Below are 15,717 nucleotides of genomic sequence, written 5' to 3' on the forward strand. Positions count from 1 at the left end.
GGCCTAGTACGTCCAGCATACGTAGTACCAGATAAGGTTATCTGGTACTGGGAATGTGTTAAGGTAGTGGTGCTACTAGCATGGAACAGTTGCTGGGAAGACACGGTGGCTACCTTAAACTGCAATAGCTTACATACTTCTGTATGTCCACTGCCTATCACAGTGCACCTGCTAAATGTAAACTATTCACTCTGTATAAAACCTGACATCTCGCGGAATAAAGGAGGAGAACCTGCGATATAACCATATTGGTTTGGACCCTCGTTTCTCTAGTCCCCGATCTTATCTGATCCCAGCTTTCAACTGGCGCCCGAACAGGGACAGTGTTTTCTCTTAAATGAGGTTTTTTTTTTTTCCTCTTAAATGAGGTTTTTGTTTCTCTTAAATGAGGTTTTTGTTTTCTCTTAAATGAGGTTTTTTGTCGCTTGAATGCAGAGTTTTTGCTTAGATGCAGAAAAGTCCTTGTGCTTGGAAAGTGATTCGTGTGCTTGCATACACCTGTTCTGAGCTGGCTAGGCAGATCGGGGAGCGATTGCTGACTGGGTCGTTTGGAAGGTCCGCGGTGCCCCTCCCACTGCTGACGGAAAGAAGGTAAGCAGCGATCGCAGAAGGAGTCGAAAAGACTTTAAAAAGAAACGATGGCAAGAGATTACCCTGCTGATTTTCAGCGTGTAGCCATCGGTGCCTCCCAGAGGGGTGATAAAATAAGAACTAATATGGAACAACTAGCCTTATGGGTTCAGAAAGAACGAAAGCCAAAACTGCCATCGCTTCTTTTTAGTGAATCAGGATGGAAGCAAAAAGGAAGATTAATATGGGACACTGTAGTTTTACCAGCAAAAAGAGCAAAGAGACGTTCAGAGTTAAGCGTAATTTGGGAAAAAGCAATAAATACCTTGCAAACATTCGTTGTAAAGAGCAAAGCCGTAATTTTAGCCGGAGAAAAACAAACTCCCTGTCCCTCTGTTTCCCTCTCCAAGATAAAGAAACAAAAGAAAACGTCTAAGGTAGCTAAGCGCGTCAGTAGAAATTCCATGCATTCCACGCATTCCGAAAGTGAGAATGCAGCTCCGCTTTGCCCCTCCCTTTGTTCGTCTCTGGCCGGCTGTGCAGGGAGAGGGCACGAAATTCTCTCTCCAGCTCTCGGGCAGAATGAAAACAACCAGGAAGTGGCTCAGCTGCCAGACCTGGGAGGCGGTGCGAAAGATGAGAAGGCAGGCGGGGCCGAAGGCAGAACAAGGAGGGCACAAGTGATGCAGCAAGGAAAAGGAGGCGGATCTCAGGGTGGCAGCAGCGGAGCGACCAGCAGTGTTCCCGGCCAAGCCTTGTTTTTATCTGTCCCGCTCAAAAATGTAATAAACAAGATGTCTACTAATGAGAATGCCAGTACACCATCAGCTCGATTAAAGGCTCCTACGCCCCTGCAGTCTGCCAATCAACTGCACTAGCCGATGGACTGGGCTCTGACATCTTCTTACCCCCCCCCTTCGCTGAGTGCAAAGGCTGTCAGTATCGTCGTTGAAGATAAGCAAGCATCGTAACTTGACTCTATGTCATGCTATTACCCAGGAAGCTGTCAGGATTGTTAGAGACAGTGAAAACATACAACAAGTGAATATTGCAAGAACACACCAGAAAAGGAAGGAAAAATAGTCATCTGTCCCTCTATTGTGAAGAAATCCATTTTTGTGTGAGAAATGCAACGTGAAAAAGAAAGATATATCCTATTATGAAAAAGATAAAGTAAAAAAAAAATGAAATGGAGATGAGTTTTTAGCTAGAGTTATTACCTCTGTGTAAGGATGAGTTGTTTCTACATTTTGATGTTGTTAAAATTAATTTTTGTGTGAATTAATTTGAGTTTAAGTTAATTATTGTTAAACATATAATTTTAAAGCTTGTTTTTAGGATTTGGGCCTTGATAAGTTTAAGTTGAGCCTATATTTAAGTGTTAAGGAGTTTAATTAGTAATGAATTTTTAGTGAGTTACCACACATATGGAGTTTATAAGGTTAATGAGAGTTGTAGATTTTTGTTGAGACTTACTTATGTTAGATTTAAGAGTTAGTTGATTTAAAGAGTGCTTTATAATTTGTAAAAGGTATAGTTGTTTAACTTGTAAAGTTTAGTTAAGAAAAAAAAAAAGAAAAAGAAAAAAAAAGGAAAAGAAAAAAAAAGAAAAAGAAAGAAAAAAAAAGGAAAAGAAAAAGAAGAAAAAAAAATAAAAAGAAAAAAAAAGAAAAAAGAAAGAAAGAAAAAAAAAAAAGAGAGAGAGAAAAAGGAAACTAGATTTAAAATTACATGGAAAATAGTTGTTAGTGCCCTGCTAGCTACATTTGAGTAAGTGGTGCTGAGAGGGCTCTAGCTGACATCTCCAGCTGGAGTGGTCCCTTGCTTCACTGCTAGGTCTTCTAGTAGTTGCTTTTGAGAATGATTCTCAGAGCTGAACAAATCCTCATCTCAGAACTCTCAGCGTTGTTGTCCTGCCTAGAGAGGTGGGTGCAGCTGGCTGAAGCCAGCCCCTGGCACATCTGTTTGTGCAGAGAGGCGGTGCTACTGCTCTTGGGTTTGGTTTTCTGTGCTGGGGGAGAGAGATGAGGGAAGGCTGTCTTGCACATTAGCTTTTACTGCTTTGTCACTCCTGACGTTGGGGAGTGAATGGCCTGAGAGAATCTGTTTTTATGACCCCTCCTTGGCAGGTTGAGGCAGTGACCAGTAGGTCATTTCTCAAGGAGTTTGTGCTGGCTTAGTCCTAGGAGAGCATGTCCTGCGCTGCAGCGATGGGGAAGCACAGTAGTGTGCCTCAGGGGATGAGTTTCAGAGCCTGAGGGCTGTGGTGGTATGTTTTGTTCAGTGATGGCACTAGTGAGAGAGCTGAGAGCCGTGATGTCCCCATGCCTGACAGAATGGGACAAGGGTAGGGAGCTTTAGCCAGTGGGACTTTTCAGTTAGTGTGAATTTTGAGGGGGTCAAGATAAGTTATGATAGAGGTAACTTGAATTCAGGGCCATGACGGCCCAGCCTTCTGCTGAGCAAAGTCATGTGGCACAAATTCTCTCAAGCTGAGTGACCTTCTCCCAAGTTCTCCAAATAGCAAATCTTCCCAGCTTCGACCACAGCCAGTGAGTTGAGAATAATTCCTGAAACAGCTAAGTAATCTACAGGCTGAAATTGTACTTGTAAAGTCCATGTTTGTCGTTTGTCAGCCACATAAGAGCTTTTGGAAACATGACTCACGGCATTTTGTACTACCCAAAACTCAAGAGACAGTTGGCAGAGCCAGCAATCTTCCTGGGCAGGAGGATGCTTGTAACTAAAAAAATTAAAAAAAAAAATTAAAAAAAAAAGGGGGAGAGAGAAGAAAGGAAGGAAAGTTTTAACTGAAATGATAATAACAGAACAGTGATAAAGAAGATTTAAAATGATGCAAATTGTTAGATCCTTGATTGTATTGTTAGTTGTGAGTTGTCCTAGTATATGAGAGTTTTAAAAGATAAGAGTTTTAAAATATAATTCGATGACATGTTAAGTATATAAATTAGTAGCATTTGTAAGTTGATGTTCTAGTTTTTATGTTGTGTTATTTGTCTATAGGGTTTTCTAACAAGTATTTGTCATTTTAAATGATTCTATTTATCTTTTTAGCCATCTAAATATTTCATAAATGTTGTTAACAGATATGGTTGTATTGTTAAGTGCAAGTCAGAATTTTTTCTTAAGTGTCATGTTAAGTATATAGTTTGTCTCTTTTGTAATCAATCTTGTTTGTTTTATGCAATGTTTTAGTATGTCCTTTTGAAGCTTCATTTGATTCTTTTAACTGTGTTACACATTTCGCTTGAAATGAGATTTTGGGCTTGTTTTGGTACCTCTTGTGTGAGTCGAGACATTGCATTTCAGTTTGTTAAATCTTTAAGTGTTTTTCAGAAGGTCTTGGAGAGAGATACCTGAAGCAGCATTGATAATTTTTCCATCAGGTGTTGATCCTGTGATTGTTCCAATTGGTACTCAACTGTTTTCAAGAAAAGTTCCAGACAGGACGAGTTCCCGAGTGATCTGACCAATTTTTCATCTTAAATTTTAAGTGTCTCTTTTATGTAATGATATTATGACAGTTTGTTGTATTTTAGGCATTCTGTGTTTATTGTTTTTAGAGATTGTTTTTAAAGAATATACTAAAAAACATCACTCCAATTTAAGGTTTGAGTTCTGGCCAAACTCTAACTTGGACGGATGGTGTTTGTTAACGAAGCCCAGAGGTTTCTGCTCCAAAAAAATAATATGCAAGCTATCTTAACTTGACAATTTGATCCGATCAGAATGACAGCTGAATCAGCTGGAGTGAAGATTGTCATCTTTACCCGGGGAAAGATGTCAAGGTTCACTAAAGAAAAGCGTTTCAGCAGTGTGCAGTCTCTGGGGTGATAGCAGAAATAGGTTGATAATCGCTTATCACTTTCATTAGTAAGCAAAATTCCTATTCTATTCCCTTGTCTCTGAGAATGCTAATTCGCATACCAGGTCTGTTTTAGTTTCTTTTCTGCAAGCTGTAGACTCAGTGAGATACTAACGAAAGCTGAACCAGATAAGAAGACAGCAACAGAGATGCATCATTGCAGCTGCGTTGATGGAAGTAACCCTGGCTACCCAGTGACAACAGAGAAGTCTGCAGCTGTGATACATCATCAGGCAACGCAGAAGAAGGAGAGACAGCAGATGATTTGAAACTTTAATTTAGAACCTGTGCATGAATGAAGAGCAAGGACTGAATATAATGTGCTTTCATCTTTTGCTTTTAGCAGCTAAGATCTTAGGGTTTTTCTTGGGTAACTCAAGTAGTGCTTTGCTTATAATAGTGTATGTTAAGGCAGCCAACCGTGTCACAGACCCAGTTTGGATAGCTCTAAAGAAAAAGGGGGAATTTGTAGCAGGAACAGGATAACTTAGATCATAAGGCAGAGCTATCCACAGCTGGGCCTCAGACCAGGCCTCAGGCCAGGGCCTAGTAGGCCTAGTACGTCCAGCATACGTAGTACCAGATAAGGTTATCTGGTACTGGGAATGTGTTAAGGTAGGGGTGCTACTAGCATGGAACAGTTGCTGGGAAGACACGGTGGCTACCTTAAACTGCAATAGCTTACATACTTCTGTATGTCCACTGCCTATCACAGTGCACCTGCTAAATGTAAACTATTCACTCTGTATAAAACCCGACATCTCGCGGAATAAAGGAGGAGAACCTGCGATATAACCATATTGGTTTGGACCCTCGTTTCTCTAGTCCCCGATCTTATCTGATCCCAGCTTTCACACGGGTACTCCTAGCTTGTTCTGTTTGTTTTTAATGAGATTTTTTCTCCATCTGTATTTTATACTCAAAGCTGATCTAAACCCTATTTACAACCTGGGGACATAGAATGCTTTCTCCCAGGACAATGGGGCGATTCCTGGCATAAGTCAAACTATTGCCTCCAGTGCAGGAGAGATTTCTGTATTCTGTAGTAGCCATAATTGCTTGGGGCCCGCTTTCTGTCAAGTAATTCTTGGTTCCTAAGCTTTTTGTTTACTTGTTTGTTTGTTATTGTGATGGAATGGGATAAGCAAGCAGCGTTTCCTCTCTTGTTTAGAGGTGTGATTCTTTTTGCTTCCTCTCCTCCACAGTTCTCTCTTTGCACTTGTTCTTACTTCATCTACACTGACTGCTTCCTTCATTCTGTCTGTTTACTCTGCAGAGAACATAAAACTAAAAAATACGTATACATACATGATTTTTAAATTCTTCTATTCTGACCATTAATTTTGCCCTCACTCAGCTGAGGCCCACAAATTCTCTAGTTGGTATCTTTCCATATCCAGGTTTGTACAGTGTGTCATCATTGTGCACTCATGCAATTAAGTGTGATCATGAAGAACTATATTATTTGCTTCAGTCTGGAGATCACTGATTGTCAACAATTGCTTGGATCTTGCTAATACAGTATTTTTCATATTCATCCTGGAGACAATAAAATGAACTTTGATTTTCCTGTATCCATATGTAAATTGTACTCCTCTGTACCTATATATATACACATGGTTTTCCTTTGACTGTTTGGTATAGAAAAATGGTTACTAGAGAAGTTAATCTTTGAGATAGTATCTATACATTTGAGACATTAATGTGCTTGGACAAAAATTCAAGCTGTCCAACCAAATTGGATTATATTGAAAGATAAAATTTTGTTAAATGTGAAATACATTATCAAAACTCTCTCTTCTGCCCAATTCACAGACTCAAAGTGATAATTCCCTCTGAGAATTTCCTTACATTATGTGTGACTTCTTGAGATATTGCAAGTGTAGCTCCAATTTACAATCTGAGCTGGTGGAAGACTTGAGAGGAGAGATATACCATAGGGTTGATGTGGCAAATAATATCGGCAACCTTGAATTTCATTAAATTTTGCCTTTTCCATATGGGCTTGCATTAAAGATGTGAAATACTGAGCTCTGTGTGACTATAAAGGGTGACTTTGCTTTGGAAAGGCTCTATTGGTAATGCAAGTTTGCTGCTGTTTGCATCCTTAAGGGGGTAAGCACCCCTTCAGGCATTTAAATTTGGAGAAAAGGGTTTTGAAGGTAGTAGCCCTAACACTAGAGTTGTAGAGTTTTATGGCTCTCCTTGCAAAATTTGGAGATACAGGCTGAACAATTAAAAAAAACCTACCTACAACGTATATAAGGGAGGATGACAATGTTAAATTCCAATTCTTATGATATGCATTCAAGAGCAGCACCAATGATCTATAGTTTTCAGATATTATGGAGGAATCAAGTGAAGGAAACCCAAGAATACACACCTTCAACAGATCTTGTCCAGTAATTCTTATTAGCTGTGGTTTGAAATAAATAATTGAATTAAAAGAGTTGCTCCAGGATGAAATTTTTCATTTTTAATAAACTGAGATTTGTTTTTCAAGCTGGAAAACACCTCCATTATGTCCTTATTAGTCTCCGCCTGTGAAGTAAATAAGGTGAGGAAGACAATAACAAAGTCAGGCAGGAAAACTGCTTTAAAGGTCTTATAGCAAATTTTTTATTCTAGTGTTGTATTTTCTTGCAGCATTTTTCTGCCAGTGGTCTCTCAAGTAGTGAAGATTGCTTTCCAGTTTGCTTGCTTTATTTTTTTAATGTTTAATCTTAGTGAATTAGTACATGAGGGTTAAAGTATTATGTTTTTCTGCCTTTCCTGTGTCTAGCAACTTTGTATGATTAAAAATCATAATGAAACTTAGAGGAATCTTGAGACTGTAGAGAACTGAAGTTCTTCCCACTTGTGTGGGTAAAATCAATAGAATCATTGCAATAAAATATGTGTATGATTTTACTTTGCAATCTCATACTTTGCAGTTTCATTCATACTCTCCAAAAGTATAATATACATTCTATTTAGTAATGCTTATCTAATTCTAATGATCTATTATTTTTTTCTTTTTCTTTAGGGTGTACCTCAGTTACCATGTGCCAAAGCACTGTATAACTATGAGGGAAAAGAACCTGGAGATCTTAAATTCAGTAAAGGAGACATCATCATTTTACGTCGACAGGTGGATGAAAATTGGTATCATGGAGAAGTCAATGGCATCCATGGCTTTTTTCCTACCAATTTTGTTCATATTATTAAACCTTTACCTCAACCTCCACCTCAGTGCAAAGCACTTTATGATTTTGAAGTAAAAGACAAGGAAGCAGATAAAGACTGTTTACCATTTGCAAAGGTAAATAGAGAATACAATTACTGTTTTCTTCTAATAATTTCATTCAGTTGGATAAGAAGTTATACAACTATTTTGTAGTCTTATCTGCATTTCTTACTGGAGTTGCATACATATGAATAGGACAAGTAATTCTGCAAGTATTTCTCCTATATTGATTAGCTCTCCCTTCTCTTTCTAAATTGCATACAAATTTTCTGATGTTTTATTTCTGAGAATGCATTTTTTCATAATTGCCATAGTAGTGATGTTCCTAATTTATGAGAAATAACCTATGTTGTGAATTAAAAACATTCTATCTTCTAAAGAAACACTCAAATTGCAGATGTGAAAGAAGTCATATCACTAGCAATGTTCTTAAGTACTTAAGCAGAAAAACAACATCTAGCATAGATTAAGTAATGAGTCAGTTGAGAAGGAAAATGGTTGTGGTTCTGTTGATTAATGCCAAAGAATTAAAGGGGGGCTGATGAGTAGCATGGACTGCATGGGACAGGAAGACTGGCACTAAGGACAAAGTCAGATCACTGAGATGTGGGCAGTTAGTTGAACTCTGACCAAATAGGGAAAAGAACAGCTTGAACTGACTTCAATCCCAAAAGCAGCATATTGCTCTTACAGAGTGCCTTCTCTGCAGTTCGTGTCCATGTCCTGCCTTCTCTGATTACTCCTGTGTTATAGAGGAAAACTAAATGAGAAGTTAAATCAGAGCTGGGAGACATAATCACTGCATGTTCACACAGGATGATGTTCTGACTGTAATTCGCCGTGTGGATGAAAACTGGGCAGAAGGAATGCTGGCTGACAAGATAGGAATATTTCCAATTTCATATGTTGAGGTGAGTAAAGCTGGGTCCTCAGTAAGGCTGTGCCCACTGTGTGTTTAATTTTCTGAAAGGAAAAAGAATCAGTACTGGTGATGATTCTAAAATTACCGGAGATATAAATAATGTTAGACCTAAAATGCTCTTTGGGAAAGTTAATGGCCTCAGCAGATGAACTAGTGATTTTCACTTAGCTATTTGATACCTATTTTTATTGAATGGAATTGAAATGAGTGTAATTGGAGGCAGTCACAATGTTTTCTTGTTAATACTGGAGTCATGCAGTCAATCCAAACCACACTTAGCCACAAAATGAAAGCAGTCAGCAAGTCAGAGAAATAGTTACCTTTGCACTGTCCCTAATATCCACCTCTAAAAACTGAATTAGTGCAGCTAGGACGTCAAAGGATATAGGTTGTTTTTAAGCAGGTAAAGGATCAGCTTTTTCATCAACACAGCCATATATAAAATCTTCTGTATCTTCCTGCATTTCTCATATGTCACAACAATTTACAGTAAGAGGTAGCAGTTGAGAAAATTTCCCCAACCTTTTAAATTTTACGAGTTGAAAGCTATGTCTTTTATATAGAAAGACATCGGTGATTAGGAACAGTGTGTACAGCCACAATGATTATTCAGATTAGCATTATGGAAAGATACAAAGGTTTGGAATAGTGTTTGTTCTTTTCTGATAGGTATGCTGTGAATACTTGGTAAGATACATTTTTAACTATTAAGTATTTTATTTAAATAAATGGGGCAGAAAGAAAAAAGTATTTCCACATTATCTTTGGGATGAGAAATATGTACTTTAGGTCACAGAAAAAATGTGTAACCATACTAAGAATCAAGTCAGGTTTTATTAATTCAATTTCTGAATCCTGTGATGAGATGGGAACGTCAAAAAACCTTACTGCTTTTGATCAAAATAGAATTTATTATTTTTAAAAGGGAAAATATATATATTTATAGCTTGATGTAAGGATCTGTATACCTGGAGATAGAAAATTTCACATGACTGTAAAAACAAGAAGACCAAAAAAGTTTCAACTTGCTTAGTGCAATTTTGGCTTCAGTTTAAGAAGTTTTTAAAAGCCAGTTTAACAATTTCTTGCCCTTGGATATTCTTTCCTAGCTTCTTGCAATTAACTGCCCCTTCAACTAAGCCAGTAAAGCTTTTTGTAGTGTTTTTTCAAACTAAATTACTTAGCCTTGTTAAGAAAAGCCCTTTCCTAGGGCTGCCACTTGAGCTATTTAGCTAACAACTACGTTCCTATCTCTACAAAAGTTGCAAAAAGGAGATATGGCCTTGAAAAATATTATGTAAAAATGAAAGTCACAAAATGTATTTCTATTAATGTTTTTAGACTGATTCCATCAACCAAGAAAATGTGTTTTCAATTAACCCTTTTAGAACAGGCATCAACACATAAGTAAGTACACATTCTCAAATCCCCACTAAAGTGTGGAATGGAAAGTCTAGCATGATAAATTATACCCTAAGAGTGGCTTCAAATCAGATAGGTGGGGTTTTTTCAGTATATACTAAACTGAAAGGCACACTGTGTTTGAGGGCAGTGAGATGTGCAGTAAAGTATGGGTTTAAATTTTGAAATGCCTGGTTTCTGAGAGTATATACCTATTGTTCTGGAAAATATACAGACAACTAAGAGAAACAAATATAGCAAACCATTCTTACCTATTTTATGAAAGACAATGAAGATGAGAAGTAATTAATACTTTGGAAGGATTTTTACATGGTAGTTTTCATTGCATTTCCCAATGCTGTAATCGTTGCCTATTTTTAGAGAATTCTATTATGTTATAATGGCAGATATACCTTTTACCTTGTGTATATTTGTCCACATCCTTTTGTTTAAAAATGTGAGTTAGCTCCATTTACTAGAGATTTTCTGAAGTCATTAACTATAAAATGGGCATAGTTTGTGATGTTTATTCTGTAGTATAGATGTAATAACTGTGATATTTCTTGTACAGTGATTATAAAATTTTAGGTAATGTTAAAGTCCATGAAAATCTCTGATCGTATTTGAGGACAAATTTTGCCCTTTTATGATTCAATATTCACAACTCTGATGTTTTCTTTTCTAACTTTCACTTACTAAATTTGTAGTAATAATAAAAGTAAGATAAGACATTTTGAGAGAAATTTTAAGTGATTCTATTCAAGAAGTTAACACTTATAGTTATTTCTGTTCCAAAAAGAAAGATTATGCAAAACTAAATAGATATTATTAGAATTTTTCTGCATCGATTGCAGTTCTGAATACAATATACAGTTCTTAAACCTCAAATTGGATGTTTTGACCTAGTTTAACACTTCATAAACAGATATAAATGCCCAGAATAGAATAAAAATCAATGAAAAGGCATCACTCTTCAGTCAAATTGTCTGTAGAAAATAATGTCAGCTTTTGTTTATTTTTGTGTGAGTAAAGAACACTTGAATTAATTTGCAAAGTAAGTGTAGCAAAGCACAACTCTAAGAGACCTTGCAGTAGTGGTAATTCCTGCGGATAATCTGCAGGCAGATGAAAGCTGTGTGCTGACCTCAGCCCTGCTGCGGCACTGAGAAGCAACTCAGCCAGCTGCCTCTGTCCTGCCCTGTTTTGAAAGTTCTTCAGTTTCCTGGAGTTTGGTGGGAAAGGGAATTGGATTTCAGGCTTCCTGTTGCAGCAAAGATTTTGTTGAATGGGAAAAAATAGAAAAAAAGTGAAGTAAAGAAGCCTCAATGAAAATATGTCTGTTAAAGATAATTGATGTAGGAACTGTGGGCCTAGATACATAGGTATTTGTTGCAGAAAGGAATGCTAGATTGAAACACTTCTTAACATGACTTGGGCTCAATCCCTTGTCTGATAGCCATTTCATTGGAGAATGCATGCATGTTCTTATTTTTCTTATCAAGGAAGAGAAGTAAACTGCACTCTGCAAAACATTCTGCAGCTGTTGCTGTCCTCAAGTTACTTCAAGGAGGAGGCCAGTAATCAGTTCTCTTCCATCTTCAGATTCATACAACTGTCATTTGCTTGTTTCTCTGCATAAAAAAAAGCACAGTAGGCTGCTTATATTTGAATCAGTCTTATATTGATCCCATAGGCAAGCCTTAACTTTCCCCTAATAGGTTGTTCACTGTATAGAGTAATCAGATTCTGCAAGCATTGATAGCTTCTGTAGGTAAACAAATATAATTAGGTGTAACAGGTACCTTGGGGTGCTGTTAGCAAAGTGGTTTTTGGTTTTGTTTTTCATTCCTCTGTGATCCCTTAACTTCTCTGATGAGGTAGTTCTTTGCAAATAAGAATATAGATTACATAAGAATAGAAAAAGTTGCAGCTATTGTATCAAGAGTATGGAATACCTAGATCCTCAAGAAGGATGTGAAGAATTTCAATCTGAGTTGGAAAAAATAAAATGTGCAAAATAGATGCAATTATTATACTTTGAAAAGCCTGCATGTTTGTTGTGATGACAAATAAGACCCTGACAAGCTGAACAGCAGAGTAGGCTTTTTTTGGTTCTATTTTCTACTTGTTTCTACTATCGTTCAGCCTCTTATCAGTGTTTTGTAATGAAATAATGTTTTCACTGGTCTGTTTAAAGTATGTTTAATCTAAATTTAAAATTCAATAATCATCTAAATAATGGTCTTTATTGGAGAAAACTCTATGTTTGTGTCTTCTGCTATACACAGAATATACACATATTATTTTGATCCGTATGATCCATCTTGAGTAGTAGCAGGAAGGAAAATCTAGCATCCATCTTTTTCATAGGATTGTTTACTGCTCTGACATTGTCTTCTCCTATCCTTCCTTCTTACAAGAAAGATGGAGAGGGACTTTTACAACAGTATGTAGTGACAGGAAAAGGGGGAATGGACTCAGACTGGAAGAAGATAGGTTATGATTAGATATTAGGAAGAAATTCTTTACTGTGAGAGTGGTGAGGCACTGGAACAGGGTGTCCAGGGAGGTTCTGGATGCCCCATCCCTGGAGTTGTTCTAGACCAGGTTGGATGAGGCTCTGAGTAACCAGGTCTAGTGGGAGGCATCCCTGCCTGTGGCAGATGGGTTGGAACTTGATGATCTTGAAGGTCCCTTCCAACCCAAGTGATTTTGTGATTCCAGTTCTCTTCAGCTGTGTTTTAAAGGACCAACAATAAGAACATTTAGGAAAAAATTCTGTATTCTCAAATTCATATCCTGTTTCAAATCCCCCATTATGCCCCTCCTCCATGTTTCGTGGAGTTCTTCCTCTTCTGTAGAAGGTTTTTATGTCAACTCCTCATTGTTCCAGTAGTTCTGGTTTTCAACTTCATCTTTTTTTCTGTATATGCATGAAATTTCCTTCCAGATGACATCTTTCAAATATCCCTTGCCAACCTCTTCTATATTTAAAAAAAAAATTGTTCTTTTACATTACCTTATATATCTATATTTGTAGATACTTACTTGTGTTCATAATATAAGCTGGTCATTTGTGGGAGCTGCATTTAAATCAGTGTTGCTGCTATCATGACTAATGATTTGTTGTTTGTCTAGTTAAGTTTTGATGGGGTAAAATACTACTTTAAAACTCTTCATGAGCATAGTAGGTATCTCAAGACTTGCAGGAAAATGGTAAAATAAATAGAAAAAATAATATGCTGGAGAATAGAAATAGTGATTCCACAGTGACTAATTTCATTCTTTCATCCTGATGTTCTTCAGGAAAGGTCTTTCCTTCCTACACTTTTCAAGTAATGGTATTCATACTTAGTGGTACATGTTCAGAAAACTGGTGCTGATGTTATTTCAGCTCATGATTACATGAGAGTTCTGACATTATTATTTCTAACAGTGCTAAGATTTTCTGAAAATAAAGGGGTTTTGAAAAATGTAGAGGGTTGGTTTGTTGGTTTCCTCTCCTCCTCCCCATTATACAGCTTACATTTCATTGCAAGAAGAAAATGTGTGGGATTCCTCATTTCTTCATTGGAAAGGAATAATTTGTTTGCGTTTAATGTAGTATTGTTACAAAATAGCAGATAGAAAATCCCATTGTGAATGAAAATTCTTTAGCTAAGCTTAAAAAAGAGAAAAAATGGCACAGAGTTGGTGCCTCTACATTAGAAAATTCAGAAGCTGAGAAGGTATTTCCACAAAATTGCCTGTATATATTTCTTTTCTCCTTATGCCATCTTATGCCTGTATAGGTGCCTGTTGCCAGGCAGTATGCTGATATAGCTGGGTATTTAGTCTGTCCTACTGTGTTCTTAAATCTGCATTTAGGAAGCCTGTGTTTTCACTGCTGATAGTGTCAAAGATGTGCACAAGTACCAAGGGATACTAGGAGGAATATCTTCAAGAGCCCACATGCAAATGTGTGGGATTATGTCATACACAAAACAAAAAAAAAAGCCTGAAAATTACATAAACATTCAAGAAGTTTTGTAACACAGATTTTTCTGTTATAAGGTCAAAGAGGACCAGTGTGTTTTAGTCTGACTTCTAGATGACACAGGCAGTGGTTCTTGCTGAATTAATCCATGTCTGGACTGTGGCATTATGTCCTTTGCTTTACCTCTGATGAGTAGTCCAGACCAGCCCAACAGAAAGTGTGTTGAGTTTGTAGTGAATGATTTGTCACTCTCTCCTGACTGATTTGTAGAGTAGGTTGGTATGCCAGAGTTTTAAGTTGCATGGTTGAAATGATCTTATGAATAAAAGGAAAAGAGATAGTTTGTTACGTTCAGGTGACTTTTATAAATAAAAAATACTAACATGTTACTGGGTTTTGTAGTTTAACACAGCAGCCATACAGTTGATAGAATTGGACAAGCCCTCAGGTTCTGCTGTTGACTCTGGAGAAGGTACCTCTGGGGCAGCCCACAACAATTCAACCCAAAAGCACACCGATACTAAGAAAAACACCAAAAAACGACACTCTTTTACCTCCCTCACCATGTCCAACAAGGCTTCACAGTCTTCTCAGAATCGCCACTCCATGGAAATCAGTCCTCCTGTCCTCATCAGCTCCAGCAACCCAACAGCAGCGGCCCGCATAAGTGAGCTGACGGGACTGTCCTGTAGTGCCCCCTCTCAGGTAATTCACATGAAATCAGCTATAACTGTAAAGGCTTCTGATCTTGTCAGATTACTTCAAGTTATTAATTATGTCTAACTAATATTAAATATACACTTTCAAAAAACTTATCTTCCAACATGAGAACATTTAAGGAGAATATTTTCTAACACTTCTTATATAATGATAGCAAATAGTTTTGGTCCTGCAGGCTAATTTTTTTCTCAGTTGTTACATTCTTAAGTGCCACAAAGATTTTTATTAACTGTGGAAACTAGAAACTGGAGTGATTTAATTTCTTGATTTCTTTTTTCTAAATTGACTATAATAATGAATATTAATAAAGTGCATGCTATAAAAGTAAAATATTTAACTTGACGATTACACAAATTCCAGAAATGTAGCATATTTATCTGGTTGTGGTAAGTAGAAATATTTATCTGACTTTATGTATTTGTTCAGTAGTTTGTGAAAAATTGGCTGTTTCATATAGTGATTACACTTTGGGAAAAGAGAGAGCAATGGAGCCCAAGAGGTATTGGTGATGTTTTACCTGAGCTCATAAATATGCTTTATTTGCACGTCTTTGGGATCTGACAGCCTTTTATGGAGAAAAAAAGAAAAATGACACTGGTTAAAAGTGTGTTTGATGTATCTGGTTCAATGTATCTCCAAAAACTGAGAAATGTTAGTGTGGAAAACAAAAGTGTGTAATGTGATCCAACGCTGTTTGTGTGAATATCTAACTAAAAATTAGGTCTAGTTTAAGGTTACAAGGAGTAGCATACTGGTGATTTTGACCATGAAGTTTACAGCTCTGTCAAAACCAGCTCTTACTAAGCTACACAGAACTGACCCTACTGGGTTTTTTCTCTCTCCCAGGTTCATATTGGCACTACAGGGCTGATTGTGACTCCACCCCCCAGCAGCCCAGTCACAACAGGGCCTTCCTTCACCTTCCCCTCAGAAGTTACCTACCAAGCTGCCCTTGGTGTAAGTACTGCTTAAGAAAACTCAGCCTTCCCATTTTTCTTTGGTCTTGTACAGTAATC

General features: G+C 37.2%; 1 protein-coding gene across 9 annotated transcripts in view; it reads left to right on the forward strand.

The window, feature by feature from the left end:
- The window catches only part of SH3RF1 (SH3 domain containing ring finger 1), a 128,509-nt gene that overhangs the window by 65,466 nt on the left and 47,326 nt on the right, over positions 1 to 15,717 (forward strand). For all 9 annotated transcript variants that reach the window (XR_010083728.1, XR_010083727.1, XM_063424304.1 and 6 more), the window contains exons 3-6: positions 7,482 to 7,757; positions 8,498 to 8,593; positions 14,384 to 14,686; positions 15,548 to 15,658. Coding sequence is in view for 7 of the 9 variants with exons in the window: in XM_063424304.1 (XP_063280374.1) it covers positions 7,482 to 7,757; positions 8,498 to 8,593; positions 14,384 to 14,686; positions 15,548 to 15,658 (786 nt within the window). In the remaining 2 variants the exon portion in view is untranslated. The remainder of the gene's footprint in view (positions 1 to 7,481; positions 7,758 to 8,497; positions 8,594 to 14,383; positions 14,687 to 15,547; positions 15,659 to 15,717) is intronic.

Source organism: Prinia subflava, assembly GCF_021018805.1.
Source record: "Prinia subflava isolate CZ2003 ecotype Zambia chromosome W unlocalized genomic scaffold, Cam_Psub_1.2 scaffold_2cwr_NEW, whole genome shotgun sequence".
NCBI lineage: Eukaryota > Metazoa > Chordata > Aves > Passeriformes > Cisticolidae > Prinia > Prinia subflava.